Below are 14,038 nucleotides of genomic sequence, written 5' to 3'. Positions count from 1 at the left end.
CCAGATCGCGCCCCTCAGACCCCACAGATCGTACCCCTCAGATCCCCCAGATCGCGCCTCTCAGACCCCCTGACCGCGGCCCTCAGACCCCACAGATCGTACCCCTCAGATCCCCCAGATTGCACCCCTCACACGCCCCAACCGCGCCCCTCACACCCCCCCAGACCCCACAGATCGCGCCCCTCAAATCCCCCAGATCGTGGCCCTCAGACCCCCCCAATGCACCCCTCAGACCCCCCGACCACGCCCCTCAGACCCCACAGATCGCGCCCCTCAGATCCCCGGACCGCGCCCCTCAGACCCCCAACCACTCCCCTCAGACACCCAGATCGCGCCCCTCACACCCCCCCCCCCCAACTACAGCCCTCAGACCCCAGACAACGCCCTTCAGGGCCCCTGAGACACCCCAGCTGCTGCGGGAAGGAGTCCGCCCTTTGGTGGGTCTGCGTGGCCGCGGCCTCGGCCCTGACCCGCCCTGGTCCCCACGGTCGGTCCGGGTCACTGCTGTGGGGACGCCCTGCCAGGCGGGAGCCAGGTTCCCCTCAGCACCTCCTCCTTCCGCAGGCACCGAGGCCTCGGGCTGGGGGCTCGGGTGGCAGCACCATGAACCCCGACAGGTGCCCGCAGAAGCGCCCCGAAAGTCCCGAGGAGGAGGCGGGGAGAGCGGAGTGCAGGCCCACGGTGAGGGGGGATCTGTGGGGAGGTGGAAACAGGGGGGTGGGCTCCGCGGGGAGGTGAGGAGGGGGGTGGGGGAGGTGGGGACAGGGGAGGGGGGTCCATGGTGGTTGGGGTGGAGACGAGGGGTGGGACAGGAGGTGGGGTCCGCGGGGCTTGGGGTGGGGACGGGGGGAGGGGTAAGGAGGTGGGGACAGGGGAGGGGGGTCCACGGGGGTTGGGGGGAGAGGGCTGGGGTCCTCGGGGTGGTGGGATTCGCGGGGAGGTGAGGAGGGGTGGGGGAGGTGGGGGCAGGGGAAGGGGGGTCCACGGGAGTTGGAGTGGGGACGGGGGAGGGGGTTGGGGACAGGGGGGTGGGGTCCGCGGGGAGGTGAGGAGGGGGTGGGGGCGGTGGGGACGGGGCGGGCCCCCCTCCGGTTATCACCTGCCCCGCCCGTGGCTGACGGGGGTTCTCTCCTCCAGACCAGGGACGCCTTCAGGGACGTGTCCGTCTACTTCTCCCGGGAGGAGTGGGCGCACATGAGCGCCTGGGAGAGAGCGCGGCACCGGAACGTGAAGAGCAACTATGAGGCGCTGCTCAGTATCGGTGACTGGGGGGGGGGGGAGGGGGGGGGGGGGGGCTCCGTCTGCAGCCCGTCCAGGGCACCCAGCGGGCGGGCACTGTGCTCCTCCGGGGCTGACGCTGCCCCGACGGGTCTCCGGCGCCCGGCCCCACGCTCCGTCCCAGCCCGGCCAGCGCTGGCTCTGGTGTCCTTCCCCCTTCAGTTCTTCGCTTGCAGGACAGACTTTCTTTCTTTCCAGGTCTCAGGGCCCCTCGACCGGCTTTCATGTGTCACCGCAGGAGGACCTCCAAGCCCCCGGCGGAGGACGCCGAGGACTCTGATGAAGAGTGGACTCCAAGGCAGCGAGGTGCGGGCAGAGGGTGCGGAGGTGTCTGAACCCGACCTGGGTGTAGGTCGGACTTCATCTCCGGAGTTACCAGGGATAACCAAAATGCAAAACAGTGTTATACAGTCAGGGCTATTCACATAAACTCGTTTTTATTAGTACATTTACTGGAGAGAGAGAGAGAGAGAGAGAGAGAGAGAGAGAGGGAGAGAGAGAGAGAGAGAGAGAGAGAGAGAGAGAGAGAGAGAGAGAGAGGGAGAGAGATGAGAGAGAAACCTCCATCCGCTGCCTCCCACATGGCCCCCCACTGGGATCGTGTGGGGTGGGGGGGGGCGGGGGACCTGGGCTTGAGCCCTGACGGGAATCCAACTGTGACCTCACGGTTCATAGGTGGATGCTCAACCACTGAGCCACAATAGCCAGGTTCACATAACCTCTTTAAACGTGTAAAATAATTATATATACAGTATATTTATTGCTAATATTATTACAGAGATCGCCCATTTCTCCGCCTTTGCTCACTTCCACCCAGCCCCACTCCCCAAATCTATAATAATAAAAACGTACTATGCAAATCCATGGGGAACAGCCCCCACTGGATGACCAGCTATGACACCCACTGGCGCCGGGCCAGCCAAGGCCTGTGCAATGCAATTGGTCGGACCCCACCATCCCCCATGATGCCCTGCAGAGGGAGGCCAAGGCCACTAGCCACTGGGTGATCAATGGGGGCTCCACATCACCCCATAGAGGGAGGCCCAGGCCACCAACCGGCTGCGCTGGCTGCTGGGAGGGGCCTCCCTCTGCAGGAGATTGATCACAGGGCTCCCAGACTGCCAGAGGGCACAGGCCAGGTTGAGGGATTCCCCCCCACCCAGTGCATAAATTTTGTGCACTGGGGATATAGTATATATAAAACAGATTTAATACACTGAGTGGCCAGATTAATATGATCTCTGAAAGCATAATAATCTGGCCACTCAGTGTGTGTGTGTGTGTGTGTGTGTGTGTGTGTGTGTGTGTGTGTTAGAGTCCCCATGCATGAATTGGTGCATGGGTGGGATCCAGCCAGCCTGGCCAGGGGGAGGGGACATGGGTGGTTGGCCGGCCTGCCTGCTGGTCAAACTCCTGGTCGAGGGGCCAATTTGCACATTAGTCTTTCATTATATAGGATATACGCTGAGTGGCCAGATTATTTTGCGTTCAGAGATCATAATAATCTGGCCACTCAGTTTATATTTTAAGCTGCTCTCCCTCCAGGAGCACACCCACCCCTTTACCTCCCCGCTCTTACACACCCGCCCCCCCCCCCCAGGTGTGCATCTCCTAAACTAAGGGACCCGGAGACTTGCACCAGGGAGTATGAGCAGTGGCAGCTCATTCAAGCTAACCCCTTGAACCTCTCTCCAAGGCCTTTTTCCTATGACTTTCCAATGAGCCGAAGCAGCCCCGCCCAGGCGGATTTCTTTCCTGTAAACTTTCTAGAGAGCCCAGCCTAGGCTCTCTCCTGTTGCTTCTTCTATCCTAAGCCCTTCCTTGTTTCACTGTTCCCAGCTTTAGTAAACATTCTCTCAAAATAAAAATAAATAAGTAGCCCTGGCTGGGTGGCTCAGTTGGTTGGAGCATCCTCCCGTACACCAAAAAGGTTTCAGGTTCCATCCTCAATCGGGGTGTGTATAGGATACAACTGATCAATCTTTCTCTCTCACATCCATGTTTCCCTCTCTTTCTCTTTCTCTCTAAAATCAATAAACCCCCTGGGCGCCCCCCAAAAAAATTTAAAAAAAAAATAAATAAACATGAACATATATCCTCAGGTGAGGATTAAAAAATAATATAGGGGGATAAATGGTGATGGAAAAAAATTAAATAATTATATATTTATAGAACATTAATAAGTAAGTATACAAAAAATACAAAAGAGAATAAAAAATAACTAATTCAGAAGAGTTTTCATCACATAGAAGGAGGAAGGTCTGACAGGTGAGCAGTGCCCTAAGATGGCTTGGGACATATGGGAAAATTATTAGCCATGGTGGTTAGGGAGTTGGGTTGTGGGCCAGGCTAGGTAGTTCCTCGTTGTTTCAGGTTCCATGTCAGCCAAGGCATCATCTTTCAGGTTTCATGAAAGGTTGGTAGAGTCCGTAATTCCATGGGTCTGAGGTTGAAACAGCTGAAGTCACGACGTTATCTCTATCTTGCACGAAACTTGTTTCTGTGGTGAACAGACCTAAGTCTTTGTTCCTAAGACTGGATGATGCTGATCAGAATCTAGTGATCAGGGAAGGTGGGCACAGTGCATACGTGCAAAGGGGGAAAGATAAGAAAGAAGGAGGCAAGGTGGTCCTGGTGCTGTCGGACTGGACAAGGCCAGTGTGAATACAGAAGACAGAGAGGAGAAAGGGCCAGGTTACAGAGTGGAGTTTCTTTGCAGTTACATGACCTTTATTATATTTTTGTTGCAAACGGCCAATTTTTTCTTTTTTTCTTTTTAGGGCAATTTTATTTTTTACATCCTCAACCAAGGATATTCATTGATTTTAGAGAGAGGAAGAGCGGGAGACAGAAAGAGGGTTAGAAACATCAATGTGACAGACGAACATCAATCAGTTGCCTCCCGTTTACATCCCAATAAGGATCGAACCTGAAATCTTTTGGTGTAAAACACGATACTCTAACCAACTGAGCCACCCAGCCAGGGCTAGGCCAATTTAAATATATATATTGAACAGAGGACGAAGTACAGATGGGGTTTTGTCTATTTTTAAACATTTTAAGAAAATTAGTTGATGCTCACAATAAAAGCATAAGCCTAATGAAACATCAAAAAAACATTTTCCTATCCTCCTTGATCTGTCCTAGGATTACTCTCTGATTCAGAATTCTGTGTCCCTAATAAAAATCTCCAGATTTTGAAACAATTACCAACCAAAACTGATTTCTCAGCCGGCCAGCATGACTCAGCGATTGAGCATCGACATATGAACCAGGAGGTCACAGTTCGATTCCCAGTCACAGCACATGCCCAGGTTGTGGGCTCAATCCCTGGTGTGGGGTGTGCAGGAGGCAGCTAATCCATATTTCTCTATCATCATTGATGTTTCTATACCTCTCTCCCTTCCTCTCTGAAAATAAATATATATATACTAGAGGCCCGGTGCACGAAATTTGTGCACAGGGGTCCCTCAGCCCAACCTGCACCCTCTACAATCCAGGAGCTCTCAGGGGATGTCCTACTGATGACTTAGGCCCACTCCCTGTGGTTCTCTGCTCTCTGCGGGCCTGGAGGTTTCGCTGCAGCCATGGAGATGAAGCCCCCATGCCCTGCTCTCCGCTTTCTGCCGGCCTCCCCATGCGCCATGTGAAGGAAGCCCCAATGCCCTGCAGTGTGCTCTGTCTGCCAGGCCTGGGGGCTTTGAGGACACCGACACACTAAGGAAGCCTCCACGCCCTGCTGTCCAGGCTCTGTTGGCAGGGCCTAGGGCTTCCCTGCTGCCACAGAAGCCGCCATGCCCTGCTGTCTGGGCACTGTCTGCAGGGACTGGGGCTTCCCCACTGCCAGGGAAGCCTCCATGCCCTGCTGTCCAGGCTCTGACTGCTGGGTCTGGGGGCAGATCAAAAACCCCTCCAGAGGTGGATCCAGCTTCGCTGCTCCTGCCGACAGGCTGAACACTCCAGCAGCGGAGCTGAGCGGACTGGGAGCCGCTATCTTGTGGCTATTGGGGCCGCCATTTGTCACGGAGTGATGGTTAATTTGCATATTACTCTATTATTAGATAGGATAATTTTTTTAATTGATTTCTCACCATCTTTTAGTTAAACCTTCTTGGGTGGCCTTCAGAGTGGAACAGAATAAACATCAGAAGGTGAGTATTTCCCAAATCCTGTTGAAAAGAAAATCTTCCTCCTGGATGCAAATGTAGGTAAGAGGAGGAAAAATCAGAGTGCACCCTGGGAACTACCACCTTCCTTTCCTGACCTCTTCAACAAAATGCCCAGTATCATCTTAGGAGTTAATAACAACAGCAACAATAGTAGCTACCACTGGTTTTATCTTCACAATGCTTCAGACTCTAAGAATTCTACCTGAATAAACTCACTTACACCTTACCACAACCCTATGAGGTAGGTAATATAACTATCACCATTTCTGATGTTGAAACTGAGGTTTCAGACATATATACATGTTTGATTATATGTCTGAGATCACAGTAACGGTATCGTGTAATCTAATCCATACCTTCTTCTCTAAACCACTTACAAGCTCATTAAAATTTCCCTAGTTTTATGCAGTTTCCACTGTCTTACCCATACATCATTACATCATTCACTGACTGATTATTCCAAGCGCAATTCTTCTCTGCTATGCTGCAGTGAGCAATGCACTAAGACTTCCAACTCCCAGAAGCTCACTGACATATAGGAGTTTGCACGGTGGATAGTCCCAGATGAAGAAGGATGTAGGAACCACAGCATCAGAGCCTCCCAGTCAAATAAAAGAAAGCATATCTCAACTCTGGGGAGCTTCAGGTTTGACGGTTGAGAAACAATAAATAATAAAGTGACTTAAGGGCCTCATAGTGGTGACACACTATTCAATAGAAGCTCATCCATCTGGAACTGGTTTCAAATGCCCATTCCAGTAAAAAAAAAAGTATGTCTTCTTCCTCTGAGCTCTCCTTAGGGCAGTGTCATCTTGCTTGAATCATTTGCTCAGCCTGCCTACCTCTGCATTGTAAGCTCTTTGGTTCATACCTGATTCTTCTCAGAAGTCCCAGGCCAAGCTCAGGGTCCCTGAGGGCCCCCTGAACGTTTGCTGAATGAGTGCTTTCAATTTTACAAATTAAACTAGATGAGGGTCAATGAATAATGAAGATCATTTACATGTGATTTCAAATATAGAGATGGCTGAGAAGTAAATTGATAGCAGGACTGTAATCTCACATTCAAAGACCTCACAAAACACTGGTGAACATCATTATATTTCATGTTCATTATAACATCAAGAATTAGCATGTTATAGGTCAGGAAACTGAAGAGAACTTGCTAGTAGCACAACCTTATTCAAACATAATTGGTAGGAACCAACTAATCTAATTACAAATATTCTTTCCATGATATAGTAATTTGCACATTTTAGCGTAATTTTTTTTGTCATGATAATATCTGCCAGCCATTTCTTTTTTAAAATATGTTTTTACTGATTAGCGAGAGAGAGGAAGGGAGAGGGAGAGAAGCATCAGTGAGAGAGAAAAACATGGATCGGTTGCCTCCTACACAGACCCCAACCTGGGATCTAACCCATTACTGGGACATGGGCACTGACTGGGAATGGAATCGGCAGCCCTTCAGTTCAACCAACTGAGCCCACCAGCCAGGGCTCTTCGAACTATTTCTTTTCTTCTCTTTTTCTTTCTTTCTTTCTTTCTTTTTCTTTCTTTCTTTCTTTCTTTCTTTCTTTCTTTCTTTCTTCTTTTTTTCTTTTTTTCTTTCTTTCTTTCTTCTTTCTTTCTTTCTTTCTTTCTTTCTTTCTTCTTTCTTTCTTTCTTTCTTTCTTTCTTTCTTTCTTTCTTTCTTTTTCTTCTTTCTTTCTTCTTTCTTTCTAATTCTCAACCAAGGATATTTTCTTATTGATTTTTAGGGAGAATAGAAGAGAGAGGGAGAGACAGAGAGAAATATCAATGTGAGAGAGACACATTGATTGGTTGCCTCCTGCATAAGCCTAGACCAAGGCCCGGGTCAGGGAGGAGGAGCCTGCAACCAAGGCACTCGCCCTTGGCTGGAATTGAACTCAGGACCCTCCAGTCCGCAGGCCGACACTCTCCACTGAGCCACACTGGTTATGGCCCAACTATTTATTTTCTTCCCAGTATCCTTCACTCTCACTGTTCTATAAAAGAAAGAGCCTTAAGGCATGGGTTCTAGTCTTGGATTCACAACCCACATTGGCCATTTCTTTTTCCTTTAATATTCATACTTCCCAGGTATTTCAAAGAGTTGTGGAAGTGTTAATTAAAGCCATGTATGTGAGAATATATCCTAAGCCCTACATAATTAAATTAATGTATATTACCTTTTAATATGTGACTTTCACATTGAAGGCAAAGTCCAGGGCGCCATTAAGTAATGAGTCTAGTTTGAAGGAATCGTCAGGAACAGCAAATTTGTTGACCTCAAGTGGCTCAGAGCAGGCCCAGAAACCAGTGCCCCCTTCTGGAGAAGCAAGTACCTCTGGACAGCACCCTAGACGGAAATTGGGTAAGATAAAATAATTTGGAGAGTCCAGTTCCACTAATTCCCCTAGAAAGGATGCTCAGTATGGCCTAGGTATGTGGGGTGGACTTTGCATAGGCCTGGATTTAAAACTGGAGTTAGTACTGGAGCTTTGAGAAAATCTTACCAACTCTCTGAGCTCCTGAATGCTAATGTGTAAAGTGAACAGAAGGAGACATGGGTCACATATAGTTTGAAAGCATTAAATTAAGTTTAAAACAATTGACACATGCAACTTGTCAAATAAATCCATCTGTGATAGCAGCAACCATTGGTGTTGTATGCCCAGGCCTTTACTCAATGCCTAACACATAATGTGCCCTCAATGCATATTTTATTAATGAGTAACTGTTGAGAAGTTGAACCTGATAAGGGGAAAATCTAGAAACTAAAATTGAATCAGCCATCGGTAGTCAGTGTGGTGAGCTACTCTTTTAGTTAATGGAGGAAAATACTAGAGAATATAGAAGAACAGGTGATCATTTGATGGGAGAACATTGTGTGTTTTCTGAAAAGACAGGGACTAACGTTCCAGACCTCACCCCCTCGTTCACCTGCTCTTCTCCCACATAGACACCAGGAGGAAAGAGATCGAAGTGAAGATGTACAGCCTACGAGAGAGAAAGGGCCGTTTCTACCAAGAGATCAGCGAGCCCCAGGACGATGACTACCTCTGTAAGCTGACCCTCACCAAGGGGCATGCTCTGTCTTGAGCAATAATTTCACCTGGCCATTGGGTGCCCCAATCATTCCATTCCTCTCGTAACCGCGAGTACAGGATTGAGGCTCACTGATGTGAGCTCTTTCCGAAGCTCTTCATGTCCAGGAACATGCACTGCACCCTCCCTAATCCCTGTCGCTCTTGCCTCCAGATTGTGAGAAGTGTCAGAACTTCTTCATTGACAGCTGTGCTGTGCACGGGCCTCCTACGTTTGTAAAAGACAGTGCCGTGGACAAGGGGCATGCCAACCGCTCAGCCCTCACTCTACCGCCTGGGTTGAGAATCGGACCATCAGGCATCCCTGCGGCTGGGCTTGGAGTGTGGAATGAGGAATGTGATCTGCCGGTGGGCCTGCACTTTGGCCCTTATGAGGGCCAGATCACAGAAGATGAAGTCTCAGCCAACAGCGGCTACTCCTGGCTGGTGAGAAGTTTACGTCTTCCCTGTCCTCTGGCTTCCCACGTCCCTCCTGTGGCTTTGTGGGCCCCCACCTGCTACATGCTAGGACATGGATGGGGATAACATGGTTAGCTCTGTGTAATGAGCGGACTTTGCATGAACATGGAGCTCCTCTCTAAGGGTCAGAGGGTAAATGGGAGCAAAGTGGTACAGACTCCTTCCTTGTGGGGCTCCTACTTACGGGACAAATCAACTCAGATGTGTAGATGATGAGTAAGAAAAATATCCTGTGATCCCCACTGGAAGCTGAATCTCCATGCAGGCTGAAAGAGATGTGATGGCAGTTCATACTTATTCTATTATGTACACACACATACACACACACACACGCACACACGCACGCACGCACACACAGCCTTTAACTTCTTTTCCTGAAATGCAGATCACCAGAGGGAGGAACTGCTATGAGTACGTGGACGGAAAGGATGAATCTCAGGCCAACTGGATGAGGTAAGGTCACTAGGCCTCTGCGTGCCAGAGAGGACACTCATGCTTCACAGCCCACATGTCTTTCCTTCCCATCATGCCTCCCACAGTGGACTCCTCAGTCCTCTGTCCCTCTTTTTTCTCCATACAGTGATCTTTCACATCAAGAGACATTTAGAAAAAAAGGAGGTAAGAGTATAGCATATGTCCTCAAAATACAAGTCTCCAATTTGGGCACTGGATTACTCTGTGATTTATCTAATGGACGTTAATTAAACACTTATTATGTTCCAGTTTAGAAAAAGGAATTCATTATTTAAACAGATCACACAACCCATGTCCTTATGGAGGACTTATTGCACACAAACATGAAAAAATTATTTCATAAATATTTAACCAAAATGTTCATATTTTTCAAGAAATTAAAAGTGCCCAGATAGTCTTAAACCAAGGATCATTTAAGCCTGAGAGGGCAGCACATCAACCCAGCCTCGGTTCTAACTAGAACTGGGTGCTGGAGCCGCAGAGCAATAGTCACGGCCCCTTTCCTGAGGGGCTATTGTATCAGGGGATACAGATTATGAATAAACTACTATTGCTCTATGTTATTTTCCTAAGACAAACAGACCTCCAAGGTTCTGTGGGAACCCGGGGGAGGCAGCGGAGTGATGCCTCCAATAAAGTGTGGGGAGCCTCCGGAAAGGCCTCTCCAGAGAAGGTAGACTTGGGCTGAGTGCTGCATGATGTGAGCGAATCCAGAAGCAGAGCCCTCGATCAAGCACCGAGTGCCGTGGTGCGACACAGAACCTGACGTGGAGCTTAGAGACGCTAGAGGTCACGGGGTTTGATGGGGAAGTCCGTAACCCGGCTTTGGAAAGGGCATTAGGCAGGATGAGCACTGTGAGCAGGACTTAGAGCCTGAGTTCACATGACCTGTGACACAGGCTCGGACATGGAACAGCAGGTTCCTCAGGAGCGTAGGGGGAGTGGGTGACATCAGAGCTGAGGCCCTTAAGCATCAGCGAGGAGCTGGACACGGATATGACAGGGAGTGGGAACTCATCGCCTGTGGTTTTCTTTCCTTGTATCTGCCTCAACCCCAGGTATGTGAACTGTGCCCGGGATGACGAAGAGCAGAACCTGGTGGCCTTTCAATATCACAGGCAGATTTTCTACCGAACCTGCCAGGTCGTGAGGACGGGCTGTGAGCTGCTGGTCTGGTATGGAGAAGAGTATGGCCAGGAGCTGGGCATCAAGTGGGGCAGCAAGTGGAAGACGGAGCTTGTGGCCGGGAGAGGTGGGCACCACTCTGTTCAACATGGAAAGAAATAACTCTGAGAAGTTTTCATGGTCCAACTCTCATATAGAGTGAAATCCATTCTAGAGTCAATAAAGCTTCAACTCAAATACTTCAGAAATTAATGATTCATTACATAGGTCTTTGATTCTTAGGAACAATTTTAATATTTTTATTTTTGTTCTAATTTTTTAAAATATGCTTCTATTGGTTTTAAAGACAGATGAAGGGAGAGGGAGAGAAACATCAATCTGCTGCCTCCTGCACACTCCCTATGGGGGAGGGGAGTCAAGTCTGCCACCCAGACATGTGCCCTGGCCAGGAATCAAACTGGCTACCTCTGGGTGAATGGGACAATACTCAACCAATTGAGCCACACTGCCCAGGGCTAATTTTTGTTCTCATTTTTTAAATACTTCACGCACAAAATACACAGCATCATATAGTGCCAAAAGGATTAGAGGGGGAAAAAATTTTCAGGCACCTACCAGCTCTCATCAAGGTGGTTTTTTCTGACCCTTTTAGCTGTTTCTTCTTCCTTTACTGAATATTTCTAAATGAAATGTGTGTGTTACCATGCATTCATTCATTATTTCAGTGACTTGTCATGTGAGTGGTGCCACACAGGGTTCCTGGGAGCTGGAAATGCAGAGTAACACGATGATCAGAATCACTGCTCCTGAGCAGCTGGCTGGTGAAGGAGGGAAGCCCAGACATACGTGTGCATGTGCTTAATGTTACACAGTGATTAGCGATTCGGAGAAAACGTGCGCAGGACTAGTGCCTGGGGATCAGTGTGAGGGGAGGGTGGGTGTGTCAGTTTCCGAAGCTCAGGGGAGGGCTTTCTCAGGAGATAATATTTATGACACGTGTGGCACAGGGTCCCGGGCAGAGGCAGCAGCCAGTGCAGGGAAGGAAAGAGGGGCGTTGAGCTTCAGCCTGCAGACTGAAGGGTGCCGGGTTCGATTCCAGTCAAGGCCATATGCTTTGGTCAGGGCACGTGCAGGAGGCAGCTGATCGATGTGTTTCTCTCACATTGATATTTCTCTCTTACTTTCCCTCTCGCTCTCTATAAAAAGCAATGGAAAGCCCTGGCCAGTTTGGCTCAGTAGATAGGCACTCGGGTCTCAGTCTCGGTACAGAGGGTAAGGACGGAAGTTGGACAGATGCCTAGCAGCCTGGACAGACAGTGCCGATGATCCAAGCTGAGATACTGGGGACTTTCCTGAGTGAGACAGGACAATTGCACAGTTTTCAGCTACAGAGTGGCATGTTCTCTGTTCTAAAATTATGCTTTGTTAATTTTTTGGAATATAAATTTCAGTGAGGAATCCCCTCCGAGATGATTTCAACTCCAAGTGAGAGAGGATGGCGGATTGGCTGGAGAGGGACGGGAGTCAGGAGTGTAAGAAGCATGGTTGGGGACATTTTTTTTGTTATTGTTGTTGTTAATCCTCACTCACCAGAGGATATTTTTTCCACTGATTTTTTTTTTTTTTTTGAGAGAAAGTAGAAGGGATGGGCATAGACACAGAGAGAGAAACATCAATTGCTTGCCTCCCACATGCACCCCAACCAGGGCTGGGGATTGAGCTTGCAACCAAGGTATGTGCCCTGGACTAGAATTGAACCCAGGACCCTGGAGTCCCCAGGCAACAAACACTCTATCTACTGAGCCAAACTGGCCAGGGCTTTCCATTGATTTTTAGAGAGAGGGAGAGGAAAAGTCAGAGAGAAATATCAATGTGAGAGAAACACATCGATCAGCTGCCTCCTGCACATGCCCTGACCAAGGCACATGGCCTTGACTGGAATCGAACCCGGCACCCTTCAGTCTGCAGGCTGAAGCTCTATCCACTGAGCCACACTGGCCAGGGCTGTAGAAAAGACGTTTGATACGGGTCTCTGGATTTCTGAAGAAGATGTAGTGCATACAAAGAAACAGAAAAGTAGACTGTGAAGGAACACTGTGGGAGGCAGAGCTTGCACTGTCAACGTAATGAGAATGATTCCTGGGTCAGGTCTTGCCAGGAGACAGAGCATACAGCGCAGACAGCTGTGTCCACGCCTGCCCTGACCAAACCTTTCTCCTTCAGCAGAACCAAAGCCAGAGATCCACCCATGTCCCTCCTGCTCTGTGGCCTTCTCCAGTCAGACATTCCTCAGCCAACATGTGAAACGCTATCACCCCTCTGAGACTCTGCCAGGGGCATCTGCAGGACAACACTGCCAGTCAGAGGAACCCGGCCCGGAGCGTCAGGATCAGCAGCAGCAGCATACTGGTACACATGCCTGGAATGACAAAGATGGAGGTCAAGAGGTCAAAGGAAGGTCCATACCTCTGCTTAAAAGAATCAGACAGAGGAGAATTTCAAGGGCCTCTTTCAAGCCTCCCAACAGACAAACGGTGAGCTCCAGTGAGCGTGAGAGAATAATGGAGGAAGAGCCTAGCACAGGCCAGAACGTGAATCCAAAGAGCACAGGCAAATTATCTGTGGGAGTAAGAATGTCAAAAATTGTAACAATCAAGCATGGAGGGTGTGGGCCAGGCTTCGATGATGGGTCACATATCAACACACACCAGAGGACACACTCAGGGGAGAAGCCCTATGTGTGCAGGGAGTGTGGGCGAGGCTTTACACAGAAGTCAAATCTCATCAGACACCAGAGGACACACTCAGGAGAGAAGCCCTTTGTTTGCAGGGAGTGTGGGCGAGGCTTTACAACAAAGTCACATCTCATCAGACACCAGAGGACACACTCAGGGGAGAAGCCCTATGTGTGCAGGGAGTGTGGGCGAGGCTTTACAACAAAGTCACATCTCATCACACACCAGAGGACACACTCAGGGGAGAAGCCCTATGTGTGCAGGGAGTGTGGGCGAGGCTTTACAGATAAGTCAACTCTCATCAGACACCACAGGACACACTCAGGGGAGAAGCCCTATGTGTGCAGGGAGTGTGGGCGAGGCTTTACAGATAAGTCAACTCTCATCAGACACCACAGGACACACTCAGGGGAGAAGCCCTATGTGTGCAGGGAGTGTGGGCGAGGCTTTACAACAAAGTCACATCTCATCAGACACCAGAGGACACACTCAGGGGAGAAGCCCTATGTGTGCAGGGAGTGTGGGCGAGGCTTTACAGATAAGTCAACTCTCATCAGACACCACAGGACACACTCAGGGGAGAAGCCCTATGTGTGCAGGGAGTGTGGGCGAGGCTTTACAACAAAGTCACATCTCATCAGACACCAGAGGACACACTCAGGGGAGAAGCCCTATGTGTGCAGGGAGTGTG

At 49.6% G+C, this 14,038-nt stretch overlaps 1 protein-coding gene across 1 annotated transcript; it reads left to right on the top strand.

Annotated features, from left to right (window-relative positions):
* Positions 1-603: 603 nt before the first annotated feature.
* On the top strand, positions 604-13,150 carry LOC103304164 (histone-lysine N-methyltransferase PRDM7-like). The gene is given in 11 exon segments (XM_054710123.1): positions 604-681; positions 1,138-1,261; positions 1,477-1,584; positions 5,380-5,429; positions 7,665-7,821; positions 8,410-8,511; positions 8,709-8,980; positions 9,399-9,466; positions 10,546-10,686; positions 10,688-10,739; positions 12,839-13,150. Coding segments are annotated over 11 exon segments (1,464 nt in total).
* The last annotated feature ends 888 nt before the right edge of the window (positions 13,151-14,038 follow it).

Source organism: Eptesicus fuscus, chromosome 21 (genome assembly GCF_027574615.1).
Source record: "Eptesicus fuscus isolate TK198812 chromosome 21, DD_ASM_mEF_20220401, whole genome shotgun sequence".
Lineage (NCBI taxonomy): Eukaryota > Metazoa > Chordata > Mammalia > Chiroptera > Vespertilionidae > Eptesicus > Eptesicus fuscus.
This window is presented reverse-complemented; position numbering and strand designations above follow the sequence as displayed.